At 40.3% G+C, this 21487-nt stretch overlaps 3 protein-coding genes and 1 long non-coding RNA gene across 6 annotated transcripts; 1 reads left to right on the top strand and 3 right to left on the bottom strand.

Annotated features, from left to right (window-relative positions):
- Positions 1 to 1197: 1197 nt before the first annotated feature.
- LOC133739031 (protein IQ-DOMAIN 6) lies at positions 1198 to 3569 on the top strand. The gene is made up of 5 exons (XM_062166743.1): positions 1198 to 1495; positions 1594 to 1839; positions 2072 to 2299; positions 2402 to 2515; positions 2613 to 3569. Exons 1-5 carry the CDS (start codon positions 1430 to 1432, stop codon positions 3303 to 3305), a joined length of 1347 nt encoding a protein of 448 aa, XP_062022727.1. The 5' UTR covers positions 1198 to 1429; the 3' UTR covers positions 3306 to 3569.
- On the bottom strand, positions 3538 to 5928 carry LOC133739030 (cytochrome P450 711A1). The gene is made up of 5 exons (XM_062166742.1): positions 5549 to 5928; positions 5211 to 5363; positions 4325 to 5117; positions 4140 to 4235; positions 3538 to 4057 (listed from the first exon to the last, which is right to left on the bottom strand). Exons 1-5 carry the CDS (start codon positions 5770 to 5772, stop codon positions 3728 to 3730), a joined length of 1596 nt encoding a protein of 531 aa, XP_062022726.1. The 5' UTR covers positions 5773 to 5928; the 3' UTR covers positions 3538 to 3727.
- Positions 5929 to 8527: 2599 nt separating this feature from the next.
- LOC133736010 (uncharacterized) lies at positions 8528 to 9522 on the bottom strand. Its single transcript, XR_009859375.1, has 3 exons — positions 9412 to 9522; positions 8952 to 9044; positions 8528 to 8794 (listed from the first exon to the last, which is right to left on the bottom strand). It is a non-coding gene; the product is annotated as an uncharacterized LOC133736010 (long non-coding RNA).
- A 7240-nt stretch (positions 9523 to 16762) lies between these two features.
- Positions 16763 to 19027, bottom strand: LOC133740716 (heat shock factor protein HSF30). Of its 3 annotated transcripts, none has more exons than XM_062168661.1 (3): positions 18518 to 19027; positions 17456 to 18215; positions 16763 to 17085 (listed from the first exon to the last, which is right to left on the bottom strand). In XM_062168661.1, exons 1-3 carry the CDS (start codon positions 18812 to 18814, stop codon positions 17057 to 17059), a joined length of 1086 nt encoding a protein of 361 aa, XP_062024645.1. In that variant the 5' UTR covers positions 18815 to 19027; the 3' UTR covers positions 16763 to 17056. The 3 variants fall into 3 exon arrangements, 2 of the variants coding, with proteins under 2 accessions (XP_062024645.1, XP_062024644.1); XR_009861382.1 differs by lacking the exon at positions 16763 to 17085 and adding an exon at positions 17115 to 17219 and having other exon boundaries at positions 17305 to 18215; XM_062168660.1 differs by lacking the exon at positions 16763 to 17085 and having other exon boundaries at positions 17115 to 18215.
- Positions 19028 to 21487: the final 2460 nt, after the last annotated feature.

The raw sequence follows: 21487 nt of genomic DNA, 5'->3' as shown, positions 1-21487 counted from the left end.
AAAGGGACAAGAGTGTTCAACCTCGATGTCAACGACTGACAAACATTATAAAGTCTAGTTGGTGTTTGTTGAGAAATTCGAAAATAAAAAAATTAAGTAAAACACAAAATGCACTTTTCTCTAAATAAATGCTTCTTTTCCTGAACACTCCTCAGTCTCCGGTCTCTAGTCCACTGTCAATTTTCTGTGCATGATTCAAAGCAAAGCAATTATAATAACAGAAAGACAATAATTAGTATCCTTTAAAATCTCAGTCTCTTCTGTTCTGTGTACTTCGAGTCTCTGGCCATGTATTGTAATCTTATCATAAACCTCAGCAATTCTGTGTAGGGTGAAGGAAAATTTTCAATTACGTCAAATGTGTTCATCACATTCAAGGTTTAATTTGTTTTAGTTTAGCCTAATTTGTGCAATAGTTTAGTCACTTTGAGTGTAACCTAGCCTGTCCACAATCACAGTTTGTATTTATGTAATAATGTGTCTATTGTGGAGAATTTGTAACATCCAAACACTTTTGGTCATCCGGTCATAAGACAACACTCAATTTTTACACATTATCATAAGATTAGACAGTAGTTGCAAGAGCTGGCCGAAATCTAAATGAACAAGTGAAAAAAACCTTATATTTTTCCAACAACCTTTTCACCACTTCCCTCGAGGATTAGTATGAGTTCCTAAGTGTTCGTTACAAAAGTACGAAATCGTTATGGCTTTGTTAAGATCAACTGGAATAAAACAAGGATCCCTACAACAACTGCCATTAAAACATTGGGAGGCAATATGAACTAACCCAAGATCCAGTTTAGGTTTCTAACATGAATCAAGTTAGTATGTTCTTAAATGATAGAATTTAGTTTCTACCTACTAGTTCAAACTTGGCCTCAATCACATGGCCAGAACTGTGAAGGTTGCAACCAGAAATTGAAAATACAAAGCACAAATGAATGATCCAAGTACAGTGACTAGTCAGCCAATCCAGGGAGATACATTGTCGGTTTTCCTTTTAACCCTTTTGTTAACTTTTAATGTACTGACAAAACAGAGTCGTGCCGTCGTGGCCACACTCATCATTCTTCCCCAAAAAAAGTGGTGGCTGTAATTTCGTAAATTTTGCAGAAAACTGGGGGCAAACAACTGCACCACTTCCAAAGAATCGAGCGCCATTTATACTTTGGCTCTTGTCCGTTGTTGTGTGTTTGAATTTCAAATCTCGAACGGCTCTTCGTCTCAGTACCAACACCACACTCCCCACTAATCCCACAAAACAAAGCCAACCACGTCCCACGTTGGAGTCTGTTTTCTAAAAACAGTCTTAGATAGCCCATTGAGGCATTGAGCTCTCTCTCTCTTTCTCTCTCCTCTTTCTAGTTTTTCCAAAGATTTGAGCTTCTGTTTTTGCTTCTTCTAAGAAGAAGAGGTTCTCACAAAAATGGGTGCTTCAGGAAAATGGGTGAAATCCCTTATAGGTTTCAAAAAACCCGACAAAGATGACCAAGTAAAGCTCGCATCTTTCTTCTCCTTTGATCTGTTTAGACCATATTCACTGTGCAAGAACTTTCTCTAAATCTCTTTTTTTTTTTTTTTTTTTTGTAGGAAAAGTTGAGTGGGAAGAACAAGAAATGGAAGCTATGGAGGAATTCGTCAGGGGATTTTGGGTCTTCTTGGAAAGGATTCAAAGGGAATCACAGGGCTGCTTCTGAAGGGTCTGATTCACCGAGAAGGGCTGAAGCCTACACTGCTGCAGTGGCTACAGTGGTTCGAGCTCACCCTAGAGATTTCAGAGTTGTCAGGCAAGAATGGGCCGCTATCAGAATCCAAACCGCTTTCCGAGGCTTCCTGGTAATTAAACTGCTCTGCTTTTCTTCCCTTTTTTTTTACTTCATTAGCATAATTTTTAAATCTAAAACAATAGATCTAGTCATCTAGATTGATGTCTCTGGAATCGGATTTAAGCTAGTTGATGTAAGAAAGTTTAGATCTTTGTTGCAAAACAGTTCAGGATCATATATGTTATAAGCCAGAGTACTCTGTTCTGTTATTACACGTTTGAAAGTTTGAAACTGGTTTACAGGCAAGAAGGGCTTTGAAGGCGTTGAGAGGAATTGTGAGGCTTCAAGCTCTGGTTCGGGGAAGACAGGTGAGGAAGCAAGCGGCTGTAACACTGAGGTGCATGCAAGCTCTCGTTCGAGTTCAGGCACGTGTCAGGGCTCGCCGCGTGCGAATGTCCATTGAAGGCCAAGCTGTGCAGAACATGCTCAATGAGCGCCGCACCCAAGCTGATATCTTAAAAGAAGCTGAGGTAGTTTAAACTTCAACACACTTTGCTTTCGTTTCGAATATCAAAGAACAAATCTTTAATGTTGTTAATTTATTGATAAAGTTGTGGAATTTGAAAATGCAGGAAGGGTGGTGTGATAGCAAGGGAACAATAGATGATGTTAAAGCAAAGATTCAAATGAGGCAAGAAGGAGCCTTTAAAAGGGAGAGAGCAATTGCTTACTCTCTTGCTCAGAAGGTAGTCAACTAATGATGAAGCCTAATAATGTTGGTGTTTTTTTGGTCATGTTACTTCTATATAAGCAAAGATTGAGTTTCTATTTTTGTTTTCTCAGCAATGGAGATCAACCCCAGATTCGAATTCACGCATCAATTCCTCAGTGTACTCTCTCAATAAGAACAACGAATTCGACAAGAATAGCTGGGGATGGAGTTGGCTAGAGCGCTGGATGTCAGCTAAGCCATGGGAGACTAGGTTGATGGAACAATCCAACAGTGACCCATCTGAGATCACACCTCTTCCAAAGAAATGTTCAGATCCTTTTGTTGGCATTGGCAAACATTCGAAATCTTCAGAGCCACCATGCTCAGTCAAAGTGAGAAGGAACAATGTTACTACTAGGATTTCTGCTAAGCCTCCCCACATTGGGCAAGTGACTACTCGGTCATCTTCAAGCCCGAGTTCAGAATTTCAGTACGATGACAGCCCTGGCTCATCTTCACTTACATCAACAACACCGGTTTCTGGAAACACCGGATTGGCTTCGGATAGAACAGATGAGAGCAGTAACTTTAGGCCAAGTTACATGAACCTGACCGAGTCAACTAAGGCAAAGCAGAAAGCAGCAAGTTATCAATCTCACAGAACAAGGCAATCCATGGATGAGTTTCAGTTTCTCAAGAGGTCTGGGGCTTTCTCTAATGGGGATTCCAAAAGTAGTGCTGGTTCTGAGCCTTCATCAGTCAACTTCTCAAAGCCGCTTGGCATGCCAACCCGCTTGGATAAGAACTCTTTGAAACCAAGGTGAAAGGGAACACACTTGATCATGTGATTAGCTGGACTTTGCTTGAGAAAGATCAACGGCTTGTTGTTCCCTGTTCCCTAAATGTGTAAGTTAGTGTGGTTGTGCTAGAATAGTTTTTGTACCAGTAAAAGATGAGTCTTTCATAATGGACCTTTGTGATTTGAGGCTTCATTTGTAAAATAGTTGATTTGTTGTTATGAAATTGAACACCGTTTCGTACTTATTTCATATGAGATCAATCATAAAACAAGCGTGTACAATGTTTCACTTTAGGGTTCTAAACAATCTTACAAGTTCTTGAGCAGGATGACATACTTAATCAACTCTTCTGTCTGTTAAGATTATTGATACCTCTGCTTCTGATTTGTAAAACAATATGGGCACCAATGCTTGAAGATTATGACTTAAAAAGTTTAATTAGTGCATCATGTCCGCTTGATGACTGTAAGCTTGACACCCTTCTTGAAGTTGAGAACAATGCCATACTCAAGTTCCAGAGGTGTCTCCATGTTTGGAGAGTGCCTGAATACATATTTCCGGTATAAATGAATTAGTGAGAGCTTCAGTTCTTGTAGAGAAAACTTCTGACCAACGCATGCTCGGGGCCCAATTCCAAATGGTATGAAAGCATAAGGATGCCTTTGTTTTTCTTCTTTGCCGTTCGGATCAAACCTCTCTGGCTTGAACTTCTCTGGCTCCGGGAAGTTCTTTGGATCTTTTGCTAAAACTCCGAGAGCTAACCAGACCCAAGTCCCCTGCTCAAAAAAAATATATCTCATTAGGTTATATACAATGATTCAAACCAGTAGGAATAGGTCCTTACTAAAACAGCAGTACCTTTGGTAGAAGATAACCTCCTACTTCTACTTCTCTTGACGTTTCTCTTGCAACTAAAGGAGAAACCATGTAAAACCTCATTGCCTCTTTAATAACCTGCCAATTTATATAGACCACATGAAGTAAGTAACAGCAAACAAAATGACTACTTGGTTAGCTCTTGAAGCTCCATGTAATTTACTTACCTGTTCAAGATAAGGGAATTTGTGCTGAAGATCATGAGCTGTTGGGATCTGATCATGTGGACCAAATCCATCGATTTCGGCTAGCAACTTGCTTTCGACTTCCGGGTGTCCAGAAATCAAGTAGACAGCTGAGGACAAGGTAAAAGATGTGGTGGCTGACCCAGCAAGCAAATGCTCATAAGTGACTGCGCTAATGTAATCTGGAGTGAACACAGTCTTTGCTACCCCTTCTGACTCCCTTGCATTCATTATGAGCGACAAGAAATTTTTCGAACCTCGCTCACTATCTTTCATTCTCTTCATTACAATCCCATCAAGCCGGCTAGACAAATTCTGGTTAGTCCGGTCTACTTTCCAGTCCATAGTGCCCGGAATTCTCTTCAAGATTTGCCTAAATGGCTCTTGCAATATGGGGACGAGGAGGCCCAATATGATTGATACGGAACCTGACAAGTCCATCTTCAGCTGAGTAGTGGAATAGATGTGTTGGTTGATAAAGTCCGAGACTTCATCATCATTCTTGTCTTGGCCATTATCAATCTTGTTGATTGAATCACTAATGGACTGTGATTTTGAAAGGCCAAAGTTGACACCAAAGGCAGCTTGTCCAATTACGTCAGTGGCCAATCTGAGTGAGAGGTTTGAAAAGGTAATGTCTTCCTTTTTGGAAGAGTCATCAAGGTTTTGAGTTGCAGATTCAATAAATGATTGCATGGTGGGAACAAGGCTAGCTAGGTATGAAGGTTGATACACTGATAATATGGTGTTTCTCATAGTTGACCATCTTGTGTCCCTGAATCAATATAGGCTCAAAGTCAATCTCAGTCTAAGAAAAGTTGCTAATTTTAACTGATAATCTCCGCATAATTCATGAAAATAACATTACCTGGTGAAAAAGAGACCCTTTTGGTGAAGAGGGGAGCCTGAGATTGGAGATGGTATGCTTCTGTTTGGGATGTCTTTGAATTTCTTGATTCCAACTTCTCTACAAAGCTCCGCATCTGCTACAATTATAAGTGGCTGTCTACCCATATGAAATCTGCCCAATATTATTAATCAACAAATAAGTTTAAAGTCAATTACAAGATCAAATGTGTAATCAACGCCCCAAAATTATAATTAACAAAAACATTCACAATATAAGAGTCCACATCAGAAGACTTCTCACAAACAGTAGGTGTTTTGTTTCAAAGAAGAAGCGCTAATACAGAAATACATACTAACCTGAAGATAGGGCCATATTGTTTGGCAAGAACTGAGAACACATCAGGACCATGCTTAGCCAGCAAGGGAAGGTGTCCTAGAAAAGGGATAGTTCGTGGGCCAGGAACCCTTCTCACTCCCCAGTATGGTGCATACAAGTAGCCCAAAACTCCAGCCAATATTGCCAGCACTGTGAAAACGGTCGAGACCAGAGAAACATTGGTAATCAAAAACTCCATCCCCATCAATTTCTGAAAGCTCTCTTCCGTTAGTTCTCTGAGTGAGAAAGAGAGAGAGAGAGAGGAGTCGACTTAATCGACAAGAATAAGCTTTGGGTGGTTTAATATATAGTTGATGGAATAACTGGGTGGCTGGGTCTCACCGCTCATTAGGCAATTTGAACAAGGCTACTGGGTCCTTCGTCTCTATGCAAATGATTTTATTCGTGGGAAGTTTGGTACCAGTCCATTAGCCGACCAATATTTTTGCACCATATTTAATGGTGGTGATCCCATCATGACACCTTTCAAAATTCAACGGTGTTCTGGAATATTAAAATTTTAGATCGAGTCGAAAATTGTCGCATTAATTTTAAGCACTATAGAACACCCTTCAAGCTGTAGACGTAATGGAGCTACGGAAGCTATTACAAGGAACCAAAAAGAGGTTGGGTTTTTTTCGTCCATTAATCTTCTTTATCTTCTTGATAACTGACAAGCTTATTGAATGCGACCTTCATATAGAACAATGGGGTTTTCAATATTCTAATTCTTCATTTGTAGGGCTATCATTTTCTTATTTTCACTCGTTTGTCCAGTTAAGATAGATGAGAATCTATTTCTTTGTTCTGCTATCAGCAATGGTTTCGATTCCTTCCTCTCTGCGTTTGTCTTCACATAATCAAAGTCCAAGCATATAAAATAGGCGATTAATCATGTGCATGTGTCCTCAGGAAATTTTTATTCTACAGAAAAGTAATTTACTATATATATATAGGTATTGTAAATATTTATGGATAATCATGTAAATAGATGTTGAGTAATAGGTGTCTATCTCTATAGATTGGTGATTGATATGTTGTAATTGTAGGAGTGATTGGATTGTAATTAAGCATTACCCTTTTGTGTACACCATGTAGTCCTATATAAGGCTCCTCATGATGAGATGAATAATACACACATTCTATTCTCTACGTCTCTACTCTCTCTCTCTCTCTCAAATTTGTTTACTATAGTTTTACAACACGTTATCAGCATGATACTCTAACCCAAGCCCTAGCCAGGAAAAAACCCCCCTGCTGCAGCCTGTTTGCACGCTCCGAAACCTCTTGATCGGGACCTCAGATCAAAATCTTTCCTCCATCAAAGTTGTTCGTCTCTGCCTCTTCTATCTGACCTCCAAATTTCAGCCCTATTGGAGTCTTTTTGAGACCTGTACACCATTCGAAGTGGGAGCTGTTCAGAAGAGAATCTGCTCCGTGTTCATGACTAGCTCTAAGATTTGGATCGAATAGCTTTGAGATTTGGGATTTCCTACCAGAAGAGGCGAATAGCTCTTGGATTGGCTAAGAAGACAACCTTCTCAGTTCTGCACACATAAGCTGAAGATTCATCCGTCCTTCATCAAGTAATGTTTTTTAAAATCTAATTTTATATTCATGCTTCATGCGTATTGAGCCTATTGATTGAACATGAAAAATCCTCCATGATGCATGAACCCTAAATTCTGATTGTTTTATTTGGAATATATATATATCTGTTCATGTTTTGGATTGTTTGATTGGAAAAGAAAAAAATTAGGATACTTTGGCTGTAGCTATTTCTAGCACTTGGTCCAGTAGCACCAATTCACAACTAGAGAGCATCAATCAATCATGCAAAAATAAAGTCTGCTATTTCTGGAATTCGAACCCAACCATAGTGTGTGCCCAGCATGTTGTCCACTATGCCTTTATGGCCAATTGGTAATTATTACCACCATTTAATATTAATACTGCTAGAAGCAGATTCAACTCCATTTAATTGGTGATTGATCAACCCGTGATTTGATTTTGATTGATTTTAGGGAAAATTTTAGGAACAGTGCACAAAGTTTGGCCCACTATTAATTTTCGTACACGAAGTTACAAATTATGAACTTTGGTACATGAACTTATAAACCTGACCAACTTTTTATACACGACGTCAATAACCCCGTTAGTGGGTATGTCATTATCCATATAATGAAGGGTAGAATAGGGTTTTCACCGCAAACCCATCTCTCTTCTCCTTCGCACAACCCTTCTCTATAATCCCTCCTCTCTTTTCTTCTTCCTACACCCTCCTCCTCTCTCAGCCCTTCGATCATCCCTCTCTCCCCACCACCGTCCCTAATTGCGGTGGATTGCGGTTGGAATTGTCGCCGTGGATGGGGAAATTTACGGATATCGGATTAGGAGGCGACGGCGGCGAGAGAGAGAGAGAGATGGTGTACGCCGAAAAGAAGAGATGGAAAGGTTTGGTGGTAGGAGTCTTAGACCTGGTTCTGCTTTCTATGCTCGTGCCTCCTCTCTTCCTTCTCGGTATTCACAATGGCTTTCAAGGTGAGTGAAGCCTCTACTCCGTTCACACTCACTTAGATTTGTTTCTTCTGTTTGTATCAGATCTGATTTGAAATCGATTTCGTGACTCTAGTTCTGGATCTCTCTCTCTCTCTCATTTGTGTTACCTCTTGCTTTTTGTGTTTGCAATGTGCAAGATATGGTTCGGAGCAGCCGAATTCGCCTACAGTAAGGACTTAGTTTCTGGTTTGTTTTGGTTAGGTGGAGATTTTGTGCAAGAGATGAATCTGTGGAGTTTTGAGACAGATGAATCTGTGGAAATTGATACTGTGTAAATGGGAGGTGCTAATTTTGGTTTCGATTTGTGGGAGGTTGGTTTCGGGTTGGATTAGGATTATGGTGTTCTTTGTGGAGAGGAACTCATCCTAAGGAAGGGACTGTTATATTATATTTTGTTTATGGGATCAGGAAGGCTGTTTCCTTCTTTCGAAAAAATGATGTGAAATGCCACTGCTGCTGTATTTTGAGCAATTGCGGCAAGGACATATCTTGAGACTGCCATACCATACTTCTTGCTTTGCAAACTTAGAAATCAATAACTTCCATATCAACATTCCATTCCATAATCGTGCTGTCAGCTGTCCTCATTGGAAAATCTTCGTTCTACATTATATGGCTTTTAAAACCTCTCCAAGAACTAGTCCCCACTGAGTCCAATGGGAGCCACCCTACAATACAGAATCCAACAAAACAACTGACATTCAGGACACAGTAACTGCATTAATTTTATCTGAATCTCAAGAGCCTCAGACCTTACTTCATAATTGCAGAACAGTAATTTTTGGGTTTCAAGCAGGAAAATATACCGTATCAACAAGCACTTACCTGGCAAAATACAGCGAATGGCTCTCTTAATGGTCCATCACATGAAAGCTCACTTGTACTCCCATCAACAAATGTTCCATCAGCAAATATCACCTGAAAGATGTACCCAACTCAAATTATTGGAAATGAAGTCATAACAGATTAGCTTCCAAATGCAAGTTAAACTTGAACTGTAACTTTGTAATGCAAGATTTGCCACCCCTCTGGAAATAAAGTTATCCACATAGTGACCCAATTTCAATTTCAGAAAGATTCACTAATGCTATTATGCAATCTTGGCTTTCGAAGTAGAAGGTACCTAGTGAAGAGCTTAATAAAAATTGTGTAGCCATGCAGGTATTGAATTCATAATTTAATAGAAGTTGCCGGATACTTGTTTCTGTTCTTGTGAACAATGCAATATAGGAGACTTTATTCCTAAAATATTGTACAACTGAATGTAGAATTAATGTGGCCAGACCTCTGATGCATATCCAGGAGTTGTGCCAGCAATTGGTTTAGTAAATGAACCGACTGGGGAGCTCCTCTGCACAGCCTCACAGAAAGCAAGAAGACGCTCACGATTTCCAAGCTAGAACTATATTTGGCTTGGCCTTATTTGATGGGTTGGCATTTCGGGTTGATCAAGAAGGGTGAGAAGGAAACAAATGGTAGAATCCAAACAAAGAAGAAGAACAATTTGTATTGAGGTACGAAGAAAAAGAAAAAAAAATCTGATATTACAGTGAAATGACATATTTACCCCTCAAAAATTGCCACGTTTCACACCTTCTAATGACGTCATTAACGTCGTGTACAAGTCTTTGGTCGGGAACAAATGTTCGTGTACCAAAGTTCATAATTTGTAACTTCGTGTACGAAAATTAATAGTGGGCCAAACTTCGTGCACTGTTCTTAAAATTTTCCCTTGATTTTATCCAAAGCAATTACCATAGTAATTTATGCTCATTACCACAATTACTTCATTATCACATTGAGACAATTCTGAATTACTGCGTGAATTATGATAGAAGAATTATGGGCTTAATTTTTGGTTTCACAAATTTGAATTATGCCATTATAATTCCTTATGCAATTCTGAATTATTGCGTGAATTATGATAGAAGAATTATGGGCTTAATTTTTGGTTTCACAAATTTGAATTATGCCATTATAATTCATTATGCTAGAAGCATTATGGGCTAAATTATTACCCGATTATTACATAAACATTATGCCAGAAGCATTTGCCCAAATTTATTACCTATACTAAATGCCAAAAGCATTAATGGGATTTGAACCCATTTCCTTAGGTATATAACCGTTGCATAAATTTATTTACGTTATGATTTAATAACATATATTGAATTTGGTTATGTTATAATTGTGAATATTAAATGTGGCTAAGTCAGAAGCTCAAATCAAGCCCAAAGTCACAACAACAAGTCTGAGCCAGAAGCTTAGGCCCAAGTTGCAAGGCTAGAACAGAAGCTCGCCACGTGTTGCCATAACAAAGGTTACGAATCTTCTCAAACTAGGCTCATCCAGTTGGATGCAATGTCTAGGCAAGGTTCAGATGAGGCCGTGTACTTAAGAGAGCCTCACTCCACCTAAACCTCATCTTTCCTTACCTGGTCGTATTCAATTGGAGTTACCGAAAGGGTTGAGTAATAATTTTTTCATTCTTTGGCAGACCAACCTGAGCCCAGCAGGCCCACTCTCCCTCTACGGGACCTAGCAGCCCAGCAGGCCTCACACACCATTTGACTTAGGCATGAAAGCCCGGGTCACAAGCCTGCAGATTAAGCCTGATAGGCTTCACTATCAAGTCTACTCTTTCTTTGGTCCAGCAAAATCAAAATAAAAGGAAAAATGATTTCATATTGTAAATAGATTCACCATATCTGATATGTGTAATTAATTGCCAGAAGCATTTATTCACATAATTGTGTGATAGTTAATATGTTAAATTAGTAGCATGCAATTAATATCTCAATTGATTTGTGATTTTTATTTATCCAAATTTGTGAGATTATTTCAATTTGCTTTATTCAATATTATTGAGTTACTTGTCTAAATTTTCGCACTAGAATATATGTGTAGAAAATGCAGGTACCTAATGAACTAGAAGTTCTAAATGAACCAGTAGTTCATACATATATCAAACTTGTAGTTTCGATAATGCCGTTTAAGAAACTTGAAGTTTCCTTCATAAATTCACCACACATGATAAAACCAGTAGATTTTACATGTCTAATCCGATTTTTCATACCATGTTATAGAACCTGAAGTTCTCATTACTTGCTTATGGATGATATTACCCAAAACACTAATATTATTTGTTCCTTTCCTGTAAGAAATGTCAAATCTCAACATGTTTGACTTTGTTGCTTTGGAGGTTTCCAGAAGAAACTATCTAAAGTGGACCCAAGATGTGAAAATTCATCTGACTGCAAAGAAGATGAGATCAACAATCAATGCTAACAATGTCGGCATTGAGACTTTTAATATGAGTGCCATAATTTTCAAAAAGGAAACATATGGAGAAAACACTCCAAGTTGAGTATCCGATGAAGAGGATACACAAACTCTTTGGGTTGCTCTGGAAGAGCACTTTCACCATTAGATGACCATTGTCTTGCTTGAAGCAAGACATGATTGGCAGAACAAAATTAGCCCATATGACCGTCTGCCACTTGGCCAAAGCCCAAGAGGCCACGTAATCAGGCTCCACGTGGCCAAGGCCCACGTGGTAGGAACCATGATGCCATAACTCAGCAAGCCCGAGTTGAAAGGAACACTGGTCAGGCCTGTCGCCATCAGAATCAGCATGATCTTTGTTATTGATGTGGAGGAATTAACTGCTGGTCTCGCACATGTTGTGCGATAGTCGAAGCAGTAGATGAGTATTACGGCAGTCGCGGAACTCAAAATATCAACTTTATTGAAGGGTCATTTTCTATCGATTCCACACTAGAGATCATGGATTTTCAGACAGTTACTGAACATACCGAGGATTAGAACTCGAAGACATGGGTATAATTGGCCCCTTGTGCCATATCTATTTCATCTTAATGAATGAAACATCTTCAGATTTTGGTGATTTATGTTTTCAATTATTTTGGATTATAGAAATGTGGTTATGTTCGAATATATTCAATTATTTATACATGTGATCCATTGAATTAAATTTATGAATAGGCATATTTTGTGGGGAAGTTTGTTGTCTGGTTAAAAGTGCTATTACGCACACCATACTCCCAGATCGGAGATATTTTTCAAACTAATTGTCTATTCATACCTCTGTGACAACTGTATCAGGCCAATCCAACCTGATAGAGGGTTATGGCAAAACCCACTGTATGTTGTCCGATGGTACTGAACCTACCATTAATGAGGCCTTATAATCTCCACGTTCCAGAAGAATGTTATTGAGTATTAAGGATATTCGAACCAACGGTTATCACGCTGAAACCACTGAGAAAAATGAGTGTAATATCTTTGCATAACCTCCAAAGTGTGTGGCCAGAAGCATACATTGGAGAAATTGGAATCTGTTAGCTAGAAGCTAACTAATTCAAGCAACTACTTGCTATGGCATGACCGTTTGGGACACCCAGGTCAAAGTATGATGTACCATATCCTCAATTCATCGCAGGTGCATCCCCTTCTGAATAAGGGTCTTGTATATAATGACATACTATGCCATACTCGTTAAGAATAGTTAATACTAGACCATCATATGCAAAGACTAGTACATACACCACCATTTTTCTGCACAGAATGCAAGGGAAATTTGTGGACATATATATTCAACCACCATGTGGACCAGTTAAATATTAATGGTTTTGGTTGATGTATCGACAAAGTGATCACATGTTACACTATTGTCCACAAGAAAACGCTGTTTTTGCTAAACTCTCACCCAGATCATGAAATTGAGGGTTCACCACTCGGATTATCCCATAAAGTCTATAAGACTTGATAATACCGGAGAGTTTACATCGAAGTCTTTCGATGATTATTGCATATCCCTTGGGATTGATGCTGAACATATAGTTCCATATGTTCACACCCAAGATGGTCTCGCAAATAAAATCTTGGTAATGCGCACCAAGCTTCTAGTTTTTGCGTGGGGCTATGCAATCTCGCATGCAGCTATGTTGGTCCCGTTGAGGCCCACTGCTACCAACCTTACTCCGCGTTACAGCTGGTGAATGGGTACGAACCTGATGTTTCGCACTTACGCGCATTTGAGTATGCAGTCCGCGTGCCAATTGTGCCGTCACAACGTACAAAATTGGGTCCCCAACAAAGGATGGGCGTGTATGTCGATTGTGAATCCCATTCATTATGTGCTTTTTAGAGCCCTTGACAGGCGATCTCTTTACTGCTAGATCTGCGGATTGTCACTTTGATGAGACAGTCTTCCCGCCGTTAAGGGGAGATAAGAACGTCACTGTTCCTGATGAACGGCGTGAATTAACATGGAATGTCCCCACAATGTCTCATCTTGATCCCCAAACCGCATGAAAATACTGAAGTGCGGACAATTCTAGATCTATAGAGATACTTTCTCTGACCTAGCTAAAGTAACGAGATCACATATACCTGCTGCAAATGTGCCTACAAGGATAGATGTCCCTGTAGGACGCGTCGCCCCAGATGGATGAGGTACGACCATGGCGGCTAACCAGTCACATGTCCTTGCCCAGAAGCAAGGTAGACTACTAGGTTCGAAGAATTCTTATCCCCGGAAGAGGGTAAAACTGGCACCAACGAATCCACTAGACATCGTGATCTCAACTGATCCATCTCACAAGACAATTCCGGATTATGGGTCTGTCCTAGAAGAGACGACGTTGGGGGACGCTCGAATGTCTGAACCCACTCCCAAGAATAGAGAAATCTCGGTAAATTATGCATGCTTAAGTGAGATCTGGAATCGGAATGAGATTATCATCGATGATATATTTGTATTCGCAGTAGCTACCGAAATTATAAATAGCGATGACATCGAACCTCACTGCGTTGATGAATGTCAACGTAGAGACGACTGGCCAAAATGGAAAGAAGCAATCCAGGTCGAATTAGATTCCTTGACAAAGAGAAAGGTGTTTGGGCCTGTCGTTCCCACACCTCCCCATGTTAAACCTGTAGGATTTAAATGGGTATTTGTAAGGAAGCGTAATGAGAAAAACGAGATTGTGATACACAAGGCTCGTCTAGTGGCGCAAGAATTTTCTTAACTCCCTGTGATTGATTACGAGGAGGCGTATTCTCCAGTAATGGACGTCATAACGTTCCGCTAACTTATCAGTTTGGTAGTTTTCGAAAAACTGAATATGCAGCTTATGAATATGGTCACAGCTTATCTCTATGGGGATCACGATACAATGATATACATAAAAGTTCCTGAAGGAATTAATATACCTGATGCAAATAGTTCTAGACCACGGAACACGCTCTCCATTAGTTTTGAGGCGTTCACTTTATGGATTGAAACAATCTAGACGGAGGTGGTATAACCGTCTAAGTGAATATTTGATCGGGATGAGATATGTAAATAATAAACTATGCCCATGCGTGTTTATTAAGGAAACAAGTTCCGAGTTTGCAATTATGATGGTCTATGTCAATGACATAAATTTGACTGATACTCCTGAAGAAATCAAGGAAACCGCAAAACACCTGAAGTCGGAATTTGAGGTGAAAGGCCTTGGGAAACAAATTATTGTCTCGACCTGAAGTCCGAGGACAGTGCAGATGAAATTTTGGTCCATCAACCAAATTACATCTAGAAGATGTTAAGACGCTTTAATAAGGATAAAAGCGCATACCCATAGTCGTCCGAAGTCTAGAAAGAACCGTATCGTCCTGTAGATAATAACGAAGAGATATTGGTGCCAGAAGTCCTACCATATCTAAGTGCAATAGGCGCATTATTGTACTTGGCTTAATGCCCTAGATAGGACATCTCATTCGATGTGAACTTGTTAGCTAGATATATGTCTGCGCTAACACGCCGTCACTGGAATGGCATAAAAGACATTTTTCACTACCTTAGAGATATGGCGGATATGGGCTTATTCTATCCCTACGCATCAAGGAATGGATCAAACCCTCTTGATCCTCAAAATGATGTTTGCCTTGTTTGATATGCTGATATAGACTATCTATCAGACCCGCACAAGGCACGTTCTCAAACTGGTTATGTCTTTACCATTGGGAATACTACAATTTCTTGGAGGTCTACGAAATAGACACTTATTGCTACCTCTTCGAATCATGCTGAGATACTAGCTCTTCAAGAAGCAGTATGTGAATGTACATGGCTAAGAGCCGTTACAAAGCATGTTCGAAGCACATGTGGACTGCATTCCACCACTGATGAACCAACCATTATCTACAAGGATAATGCTGCTTACATAGAGTAGATAAAGATGAGTTTCATCAAAGGAGACAACACTAAACATATTGCACCGAAGTTCTTCTTCAATCAGCAACAAGAAACATCAGAAGATTGAAGTTAAGCAGACTCGATCTGAAGACAATCGTGCAGACCTCTTCACCAAGTCAGTACCAAAGTATACATTCCAGAAGCATATCCAAGGTATTGGTCTACATAAACTATCTGAATTACCTGAAAATTACGTAATTTTCAGGGGGAGTCAAAATCAGGGAGAGTATCTTGAAGCATACCCACTAGACCATCGTGTACTCTTTTTGTCCTTCGTCCAGGGTTATTTTGTCCCACTGGGTTTTGTTACCTGGCAAGGTTTTAACGAGGCACATCTTTAGCATGGTCACCCCACTTATACTACATCCTGAAGATGCTTTGATTTGACATATATGCATTTGCTCATTTTTTCCCTTCGACCATGGGTTTCTCCCACTGGGTTTACCGGGCAAGATTTTGGTGTAGCAACTCTAATGCATCCCTCTCGTAGACATACTACCTACCTATGGTGTTGATAAGAAGACTTCACCTATCACTAAAGCTGTGATACTGCTACTCCACACTCAAGCGCGTTGTGTTTTTTTTCCCACATGATTTTTATTACTTGGCAAGGTTTTTGACGAGACAACTTAGAAGCGCTCAGCCTATGCAACACTATTGACATGGAATATCCAAGGGAGAGTGTTGTAAATATTTATAGATAATCATGTAAATAGATGTTGAGTAATAGGTGCCTATCCCTATAGATTGGTGATTGATAGGTTGTAATTGTAGGAGTGATTGGATTGTAATTAAGCATTATCCTTCTGTGTACACCATGTAGTCCTATATAAGGCTCCTCATGGTGAGATGAATAATACACACATTCTATTCTCTACGTCTATACTCTCTCTCTCTCTCTCAAATTTGTTTACTATAGTTTTACAACAATAGGGTATATCTGATATATATCTATGTGTGCATATATTATTTTGCTTTTGTTTTTCTGTATGTCATACTCATGGTCCTTTTTCTGCACGGGATGGGACACGTTAGATCTTTTTGCTCTTTTTCTGTCAATTTGGGTTGCTTTGGAGAGCAGAGCCCAGCCATTCAAACCCAAAGAACAAGGTCCAATACTATTAAAATTAGTTTCCTGCTCTATAATCCAGGCTCCTATGAAACCTTTTGATAACAGTTTCCTGCTCTATAATCCTGGCTCCTATGAAACCTTTTGATAACAGCGTCTGGACTTCATGGGAATACAAAGCATGTATTATGAATATTTAGCAGAAATAAGTTTCGGTGTTTGTCTGCAAATAAAAAAAATGCAAGTTTGTAAGGTTACTTAAGTTGCCAATTATGGTTAATTAGTATTGATGAAGTAAAACTTCTTGAAAATGAAGAGGAGTTCTATTAGATCAGAAGAGTTATAAATTAAGACAACTCTAACAGTTATAGACCAGCTTTGAGAGTACATGCCCTTACAATTTACCTAATTGTGAACTCAACTACATTTACAATGGTGAAACTATCTAGTTCTCATTTTCCATACACTCTTTTTATGTACTTATATATCAACTTAGTTAACTGCTACCTACAGCACTACATGAACGAACAAATTTGAATACAGCTGATTTAACTCCAGTGACAAGCTAGATCAAACTATGAGTACAACGACCCCTCCTTACTCGACTCCACAGGCTTCTCTTCCTCCTGCAAAGCACCAAAGAACAAACAAAATAGAATAGAATTAGAAGTACAAATGTATTAAAAAACCAAATAATAATCGCTTAAGGATACATAAAAACAGCAACTAGTATCGGCCCCATTGCAACATTCACCATTCCCTGCATCAGAAATCATACATTATTTCTCACTCACAACAAAGAACACACATACTAATTAAAAAACAAAACCAAATAAAGGATATACCAAATATGATCAGCAAGGAATGGTGTTGCAGGGACCAACTAATCAGAACACAACATCTTCATCAAAAAGTCATTGACATTTGGTTATCATCCTCAAGGATTGGGCTTGATCAGAAAATCCATTTGATCAACAAGGTCTTGCAAGTCCTCACCCCATTCTGAAGGATCAGCAACCAGACCCTCCACCTCCACATCGATTTCAGAGTCATTCCCAACCACAACCTCTTCCTCTGGATTTCCACCAATGAGCTCATCACTCCACAGGTGGTCCCAAATTGTCTCATTCACAGTGCCCAAGTTGCCACCACCACTTGTGGGTATTGAAGTCAGATTAGAGCCGTTGATATCACTGCTTGATTCATTGTCCAAAGCAGCAGCTGAGAAAAGTGACTCAAAGTCTGACTCCATGGTTAACAACTCCCCCTGATCTTGACTTGCTGCCATGTCCAAAACATGGGCTGTAGGCACCTCTTGCAAATTCTCCACACTGGGGCTAGCACTTAGTCTCCGTTTTCGACCTACACCAACACCAACTAACTCTCTCTTCTGAGCAAAGTTTTGGATAAAACATGGGTTCTTGAGTGCTTTTGCAAGGAAATTCATAATCTGTTGCTGTTTCTTTTCAGTCGTCTGCAACCGATCCTCCATCGCAATGACTAATTCTTTCGAATTCTGTTGTTGCTGCCTTAATCTCACTATCTCAGTCATCAACACATTTCTGTCCCTTTTCAGTCTTTCAAGCTCAGTCTTCAGCCCGTACTGTCCCAATTCAACACAAGCTCCTCCTCCATCTTCATGCGTACTCTGCGACACATGCCTCCTCCTCTTGATAGTCTTCAACAAATGCCTCTGCCCTCCAAGAAACCCTTCATTCGCAAATTCCCATCTATCCGGATCAACCTTTCTGAAACCCTGCATGTGAAAATTCGGTTGAGCAACCCTTGAAAATTTCTAAACAATGATCTAATCAGCATATGTAACAAAGAATACTGAACTGAAACACAATCAGGCATTATATCAAACAACTTCTAAGCAATTCTAACATCGAAAACCCAAATTAACCGCTAGAGTCATCAATTAGCAAACAACTTAAATTTCAAAACTTTCTAGCAGCCCAGAAGACAAAAGGGTACTATTATTTCATTCAATTTCAAGAAACCCAGGTTCAATTCTGCAAAGCAAATATGAAGAAGAATGCTAGAATTGTTACTTACATATGTATTAAGCTGGCGAATGAAGCTCGAGAAATTATTGTGCTTGAAGTAGCGAGGAAGGAGAATTGAGGAGAACTGATGAGAGTCCCAAACGATGAAGCTATTGCGAGCTCTGCTCCAGGAAACAATGGCGTCTGTAGAAGAGTCCTCCACCATTTCAAACGTCTTTGTGAGAAATGGTGGCGGACCCAACTCGTGTAACCCCTCCATCGGCCGCGGTGACAAGCTTGAAGAAGATGAAGACGATGAACCAACTGTGCAAGCTATAATTTCTTCTTTCACTGCTACTCCCTCCATGGTTTCAACTTAAAAAGAAGCAAACTTTTCATTCCAGAGAGGGTTTCAAGACTTGATTTGATGAAATTGAAGGAGTTTGGTAGCTTGATTTGAGCTTTGAGTGGGTTTAAGAGTTGGGTTTATAGTGAAGGTTGAGATCTTTAGTGAGATAGTTTGTTGGTGATGTGGAGAAGAGATTAGATGGGAATTTAAGGCGGTGAAGAAAGTTCTAGAGAGAGAAAGTGTTGTGTCAGGTTGTTTCTCCAGTTTGTAAGTAGTTTCTCCCAATTGTCAATGTGTGATAATGGCAAACACTTCAACGCTCTAGAACCTTCTCATCGTTCTGGGCTAAACAACATGGCCCAAAAAGCTCTATCTGCATTTTTTTTTTATAGAGAATTTGACAATATTAACCCCCTCTTACCAGTTTTCACGCATGCACTTATCCTCCTCAGGAACCCGCTGCCCATAAAAAAGAAAAAGAAGATATAAGATGGAAGAGGCGGGACATAGTGTTTGAGCCCAAAAGTAATTTTGACAAGATCTTTTAATGGATTTAGCACAGCGGGCCGATACCTGCGGCCCAAAAATAAGTCTATTTGGGTTTGGGTTACAGCTTCGCCCATTTCGTGATCCATAAGGAAAACGAAACTTTATTGGAATCAAGTAGCAGAGATTGAATAGGAAACTTCAATAAATAATCCTTCTATGGCAAGGAACAGTCGAAATCCTAGGTATAAATACCAGGTTTCAAGGACGAATAGAAAACAACTCTACAATCAATTAATCTCTACGATTATCAAAGCCTCCCCCGGAGCAAACTTTCAACCTAGTTGAAACCCGGTGACCGTGCTTCCAGTCCTAGTCTCTCCAAGAGCCGACTGTTAAGTGCTACTGCCACCGATACTACCAGCGAAGCAAGGGTAACGCCCTCGCAACCCAGCGAAGCTAAAGTCACGCTTTAGCAAAACCCGTGCTTTCTCCAACTTCCTAGTGATTGCTCTGCTTAACCTACAACGTTAAGTATCAATTCGGTGTCGCGAAGAGATCACAACCAAAACCCTTATCCGTAAGGCAAGAAGTCCTTTCTCGGAAGGCAGAGAAAGGAGCCTTGTGACGAGGTTGGTGCTCTCCTCGTCCACAACGCTTGAAGAAGAAGTCAGGTCAAGGGACTCCCCCGACGACTGCACCCCACGGTGCTGCCACGCCCGCGCAATCACAGCAGCAAAAGAGACATTTGTACCTCACTGATTTTCGTGTCAAACATTTTGGCACGCCCAGTGGGACCCATTGCATAACGTTTCTTCACGAACGTAACCATTGGGAAGTCAAGCGAAAACCCTTACCAAAAGGTTTACGCTAACTGTCCGAAGCACAAGACCTCCAGTTACAGACCGCATTCTCGCACGGACTGTCGTGGTCTTTCTGAAGAGCAAGTGACACGAAGGTTTTCTATCTCCTTCCAATCATCAAGCATGTCAACTGAACAAGGAGAAAACCAAGCGCCTGCTACTGAGGGGCAGAACGTCACTACGAACCAGGTAAGTGAACCTGGCAGCAGTGTCGCCTCCAATGCAGGAGGCGTGACAAGAGAGGCCTTTGTGCCTACGCCCATCCCAGAGGGAACTCCCTTCGAAGAGCAGTTTGCGATCATCTTGGCTGATATTGACAGACATCGAAAGATAATAGCTGATGATTTTGATAGGGCAGAGCGGCGCATAGGTGAACTGGACCAGCGTGTGGCCCAGCTGGCTGATGAGACAAAAAAGGAAGCGATTGAGTCTAGAGCGCAAGCCAGAAGAATCACTGAGGAGCAGTATCAGCAACAAAAACAGGTCGTGGAAACCATCACGAACCAAACCAAACAGACTGCGTCAGATTTGGCAGGTCTTATCAAAGATGGTTCTAACCTTGCGACAGAAGTCGCCATGTAGAGAGCTGAGTTGAACCAGGCCAAGGAGGTATTAAGCAAAGCTTTAGGGGATCCTAATGCCATCCTTAGTTCGCTTGGCCAACCCTCTGGCTCTGGCAAATATATACCTCCTAATGCTCGTGAAAAGGTTAGCAGCAGCACGACTACACCTTCTGTAACGACCACTGCTGCGGTAGCCAAGAGTAAGGAGAAAGCCCTGGTAATCGGCGGTAGCAAAGAAAGGACCACTCAAGGCGGACAAACTACCTCCTCGGTTGGACAGAAAAATAAAACCTCAAAGGCAACGAGCGTATCTCGTCCGATTCTGCCGCATTCGTGCAGTATGACAGTGATGGGATAGAAAATATATAGGATTAATTTCAGTTTACCCCCCTGAGGTTTGCGGGTGTCATCATGTCACCCCCTCGACTCTCAATTTTGACTTTTTACCCCCCAAACTTTTCAATTTCAGTCAGTCATGTCCAATTTCACAGATTCCGTCCAAATTGGACGTTAATTCTGACTATTTAACCCACTTTGAAGCCTTTTAAGGACACATATGAGTTTTTTTTTTGTCTTGAAATGACCATAAAAGGCTTCAAAGTGGGTTAGATCGTTAGAATTAACGACCAATTTGGAAGGAATCTGAGAAATTGGACATGACTGACTGAAATTGAAAAGTTTGGGGGGTAAAAAGTCAAAATTGAGAGTCGAGGGGGTGACATGATGACACCCACAAACCTCAGGGGGGTAAACTGAAATTAATCCAAATATATATGAAG

The sequence above is a fragment of the Rosa rugosa genome, chromosome 3 (assembly GCF_958449725.1).
Source record: "Rosa rugosa chromosome 3, drRosRugo1.1, whole genome shotgun sequence".
NCBI classification, from domain to species: Eukaryota; Viridiplantae; Streptophyta; class Magnoliopsida; order Rosales; family Rosaceae; genus Rosa; species Rosa rugosa.
This window is presented reverse-complemented; position numbering and strand designations above follow the sequence as displayed.

Excerpts from the sequence above, each read along its gene's own strand:
- LOC133739031 (XM_062166743.1), top strand. The coding sequence starts at position 1,430 with ATGGGTGCTTCAGGAAAATGGGTGAAATCCCTTATAGGTTTCAAAAAA. Across the intron at positions 1,840-2,071 it reads CCGCTTTCCGAGGCTTCCTG|GCAAGAAGGGCTTTGAAGGC; the intron begins GTAATTAAACTG and ends ACTGGTTTACAG. Across the intron at positions 2,300-2,401 it reads ATATCTTAAAAGAAGCTGAG|GAAGGGTGGTGTGATAGCAA; the intron begins GTAGTTTAAACT and ends TTGAAAATGCAG.
- LOC133739030 (XM_062166742.1), bottom strand. The coding sequence starts at position 5,772 with ATGGGGATGGAGTTTTTGATTACCAATGTTTCTCTGGTCTCGACCGTT. Across the intron at positions 5,364-5,548 it reads CAATATGGCCCTATCTTCAG|ATTTCATATGGGTAGACAGC; the intron begins GTTAGTATGTAT and ends AATATTGGGCAG. Across the intron at positions 4,058-4,139 it reads GAGGTTATCTTCTACCAAAG|GGGACTTGGGTCTGGTTAGC; the intron begins GTACTGCTGTTT and ends TTTTTTGAGCAG.
- LOC133740716 (XM_062168660.1), bottom strand. The coding sequence starts at position 18,814 with ATGGAGGGAGTAGCAGTGAAAGAAGAAATTATAGCTTGCACAGTTGGT. Across the intron at positions 18,216-18,517 it reads TTCGCCAGCTTAATACATAT|GGTTTCAGAAAGGTTGATCC; the intron begins GTAAGTAACAAT and ends TTTCACATGCAG.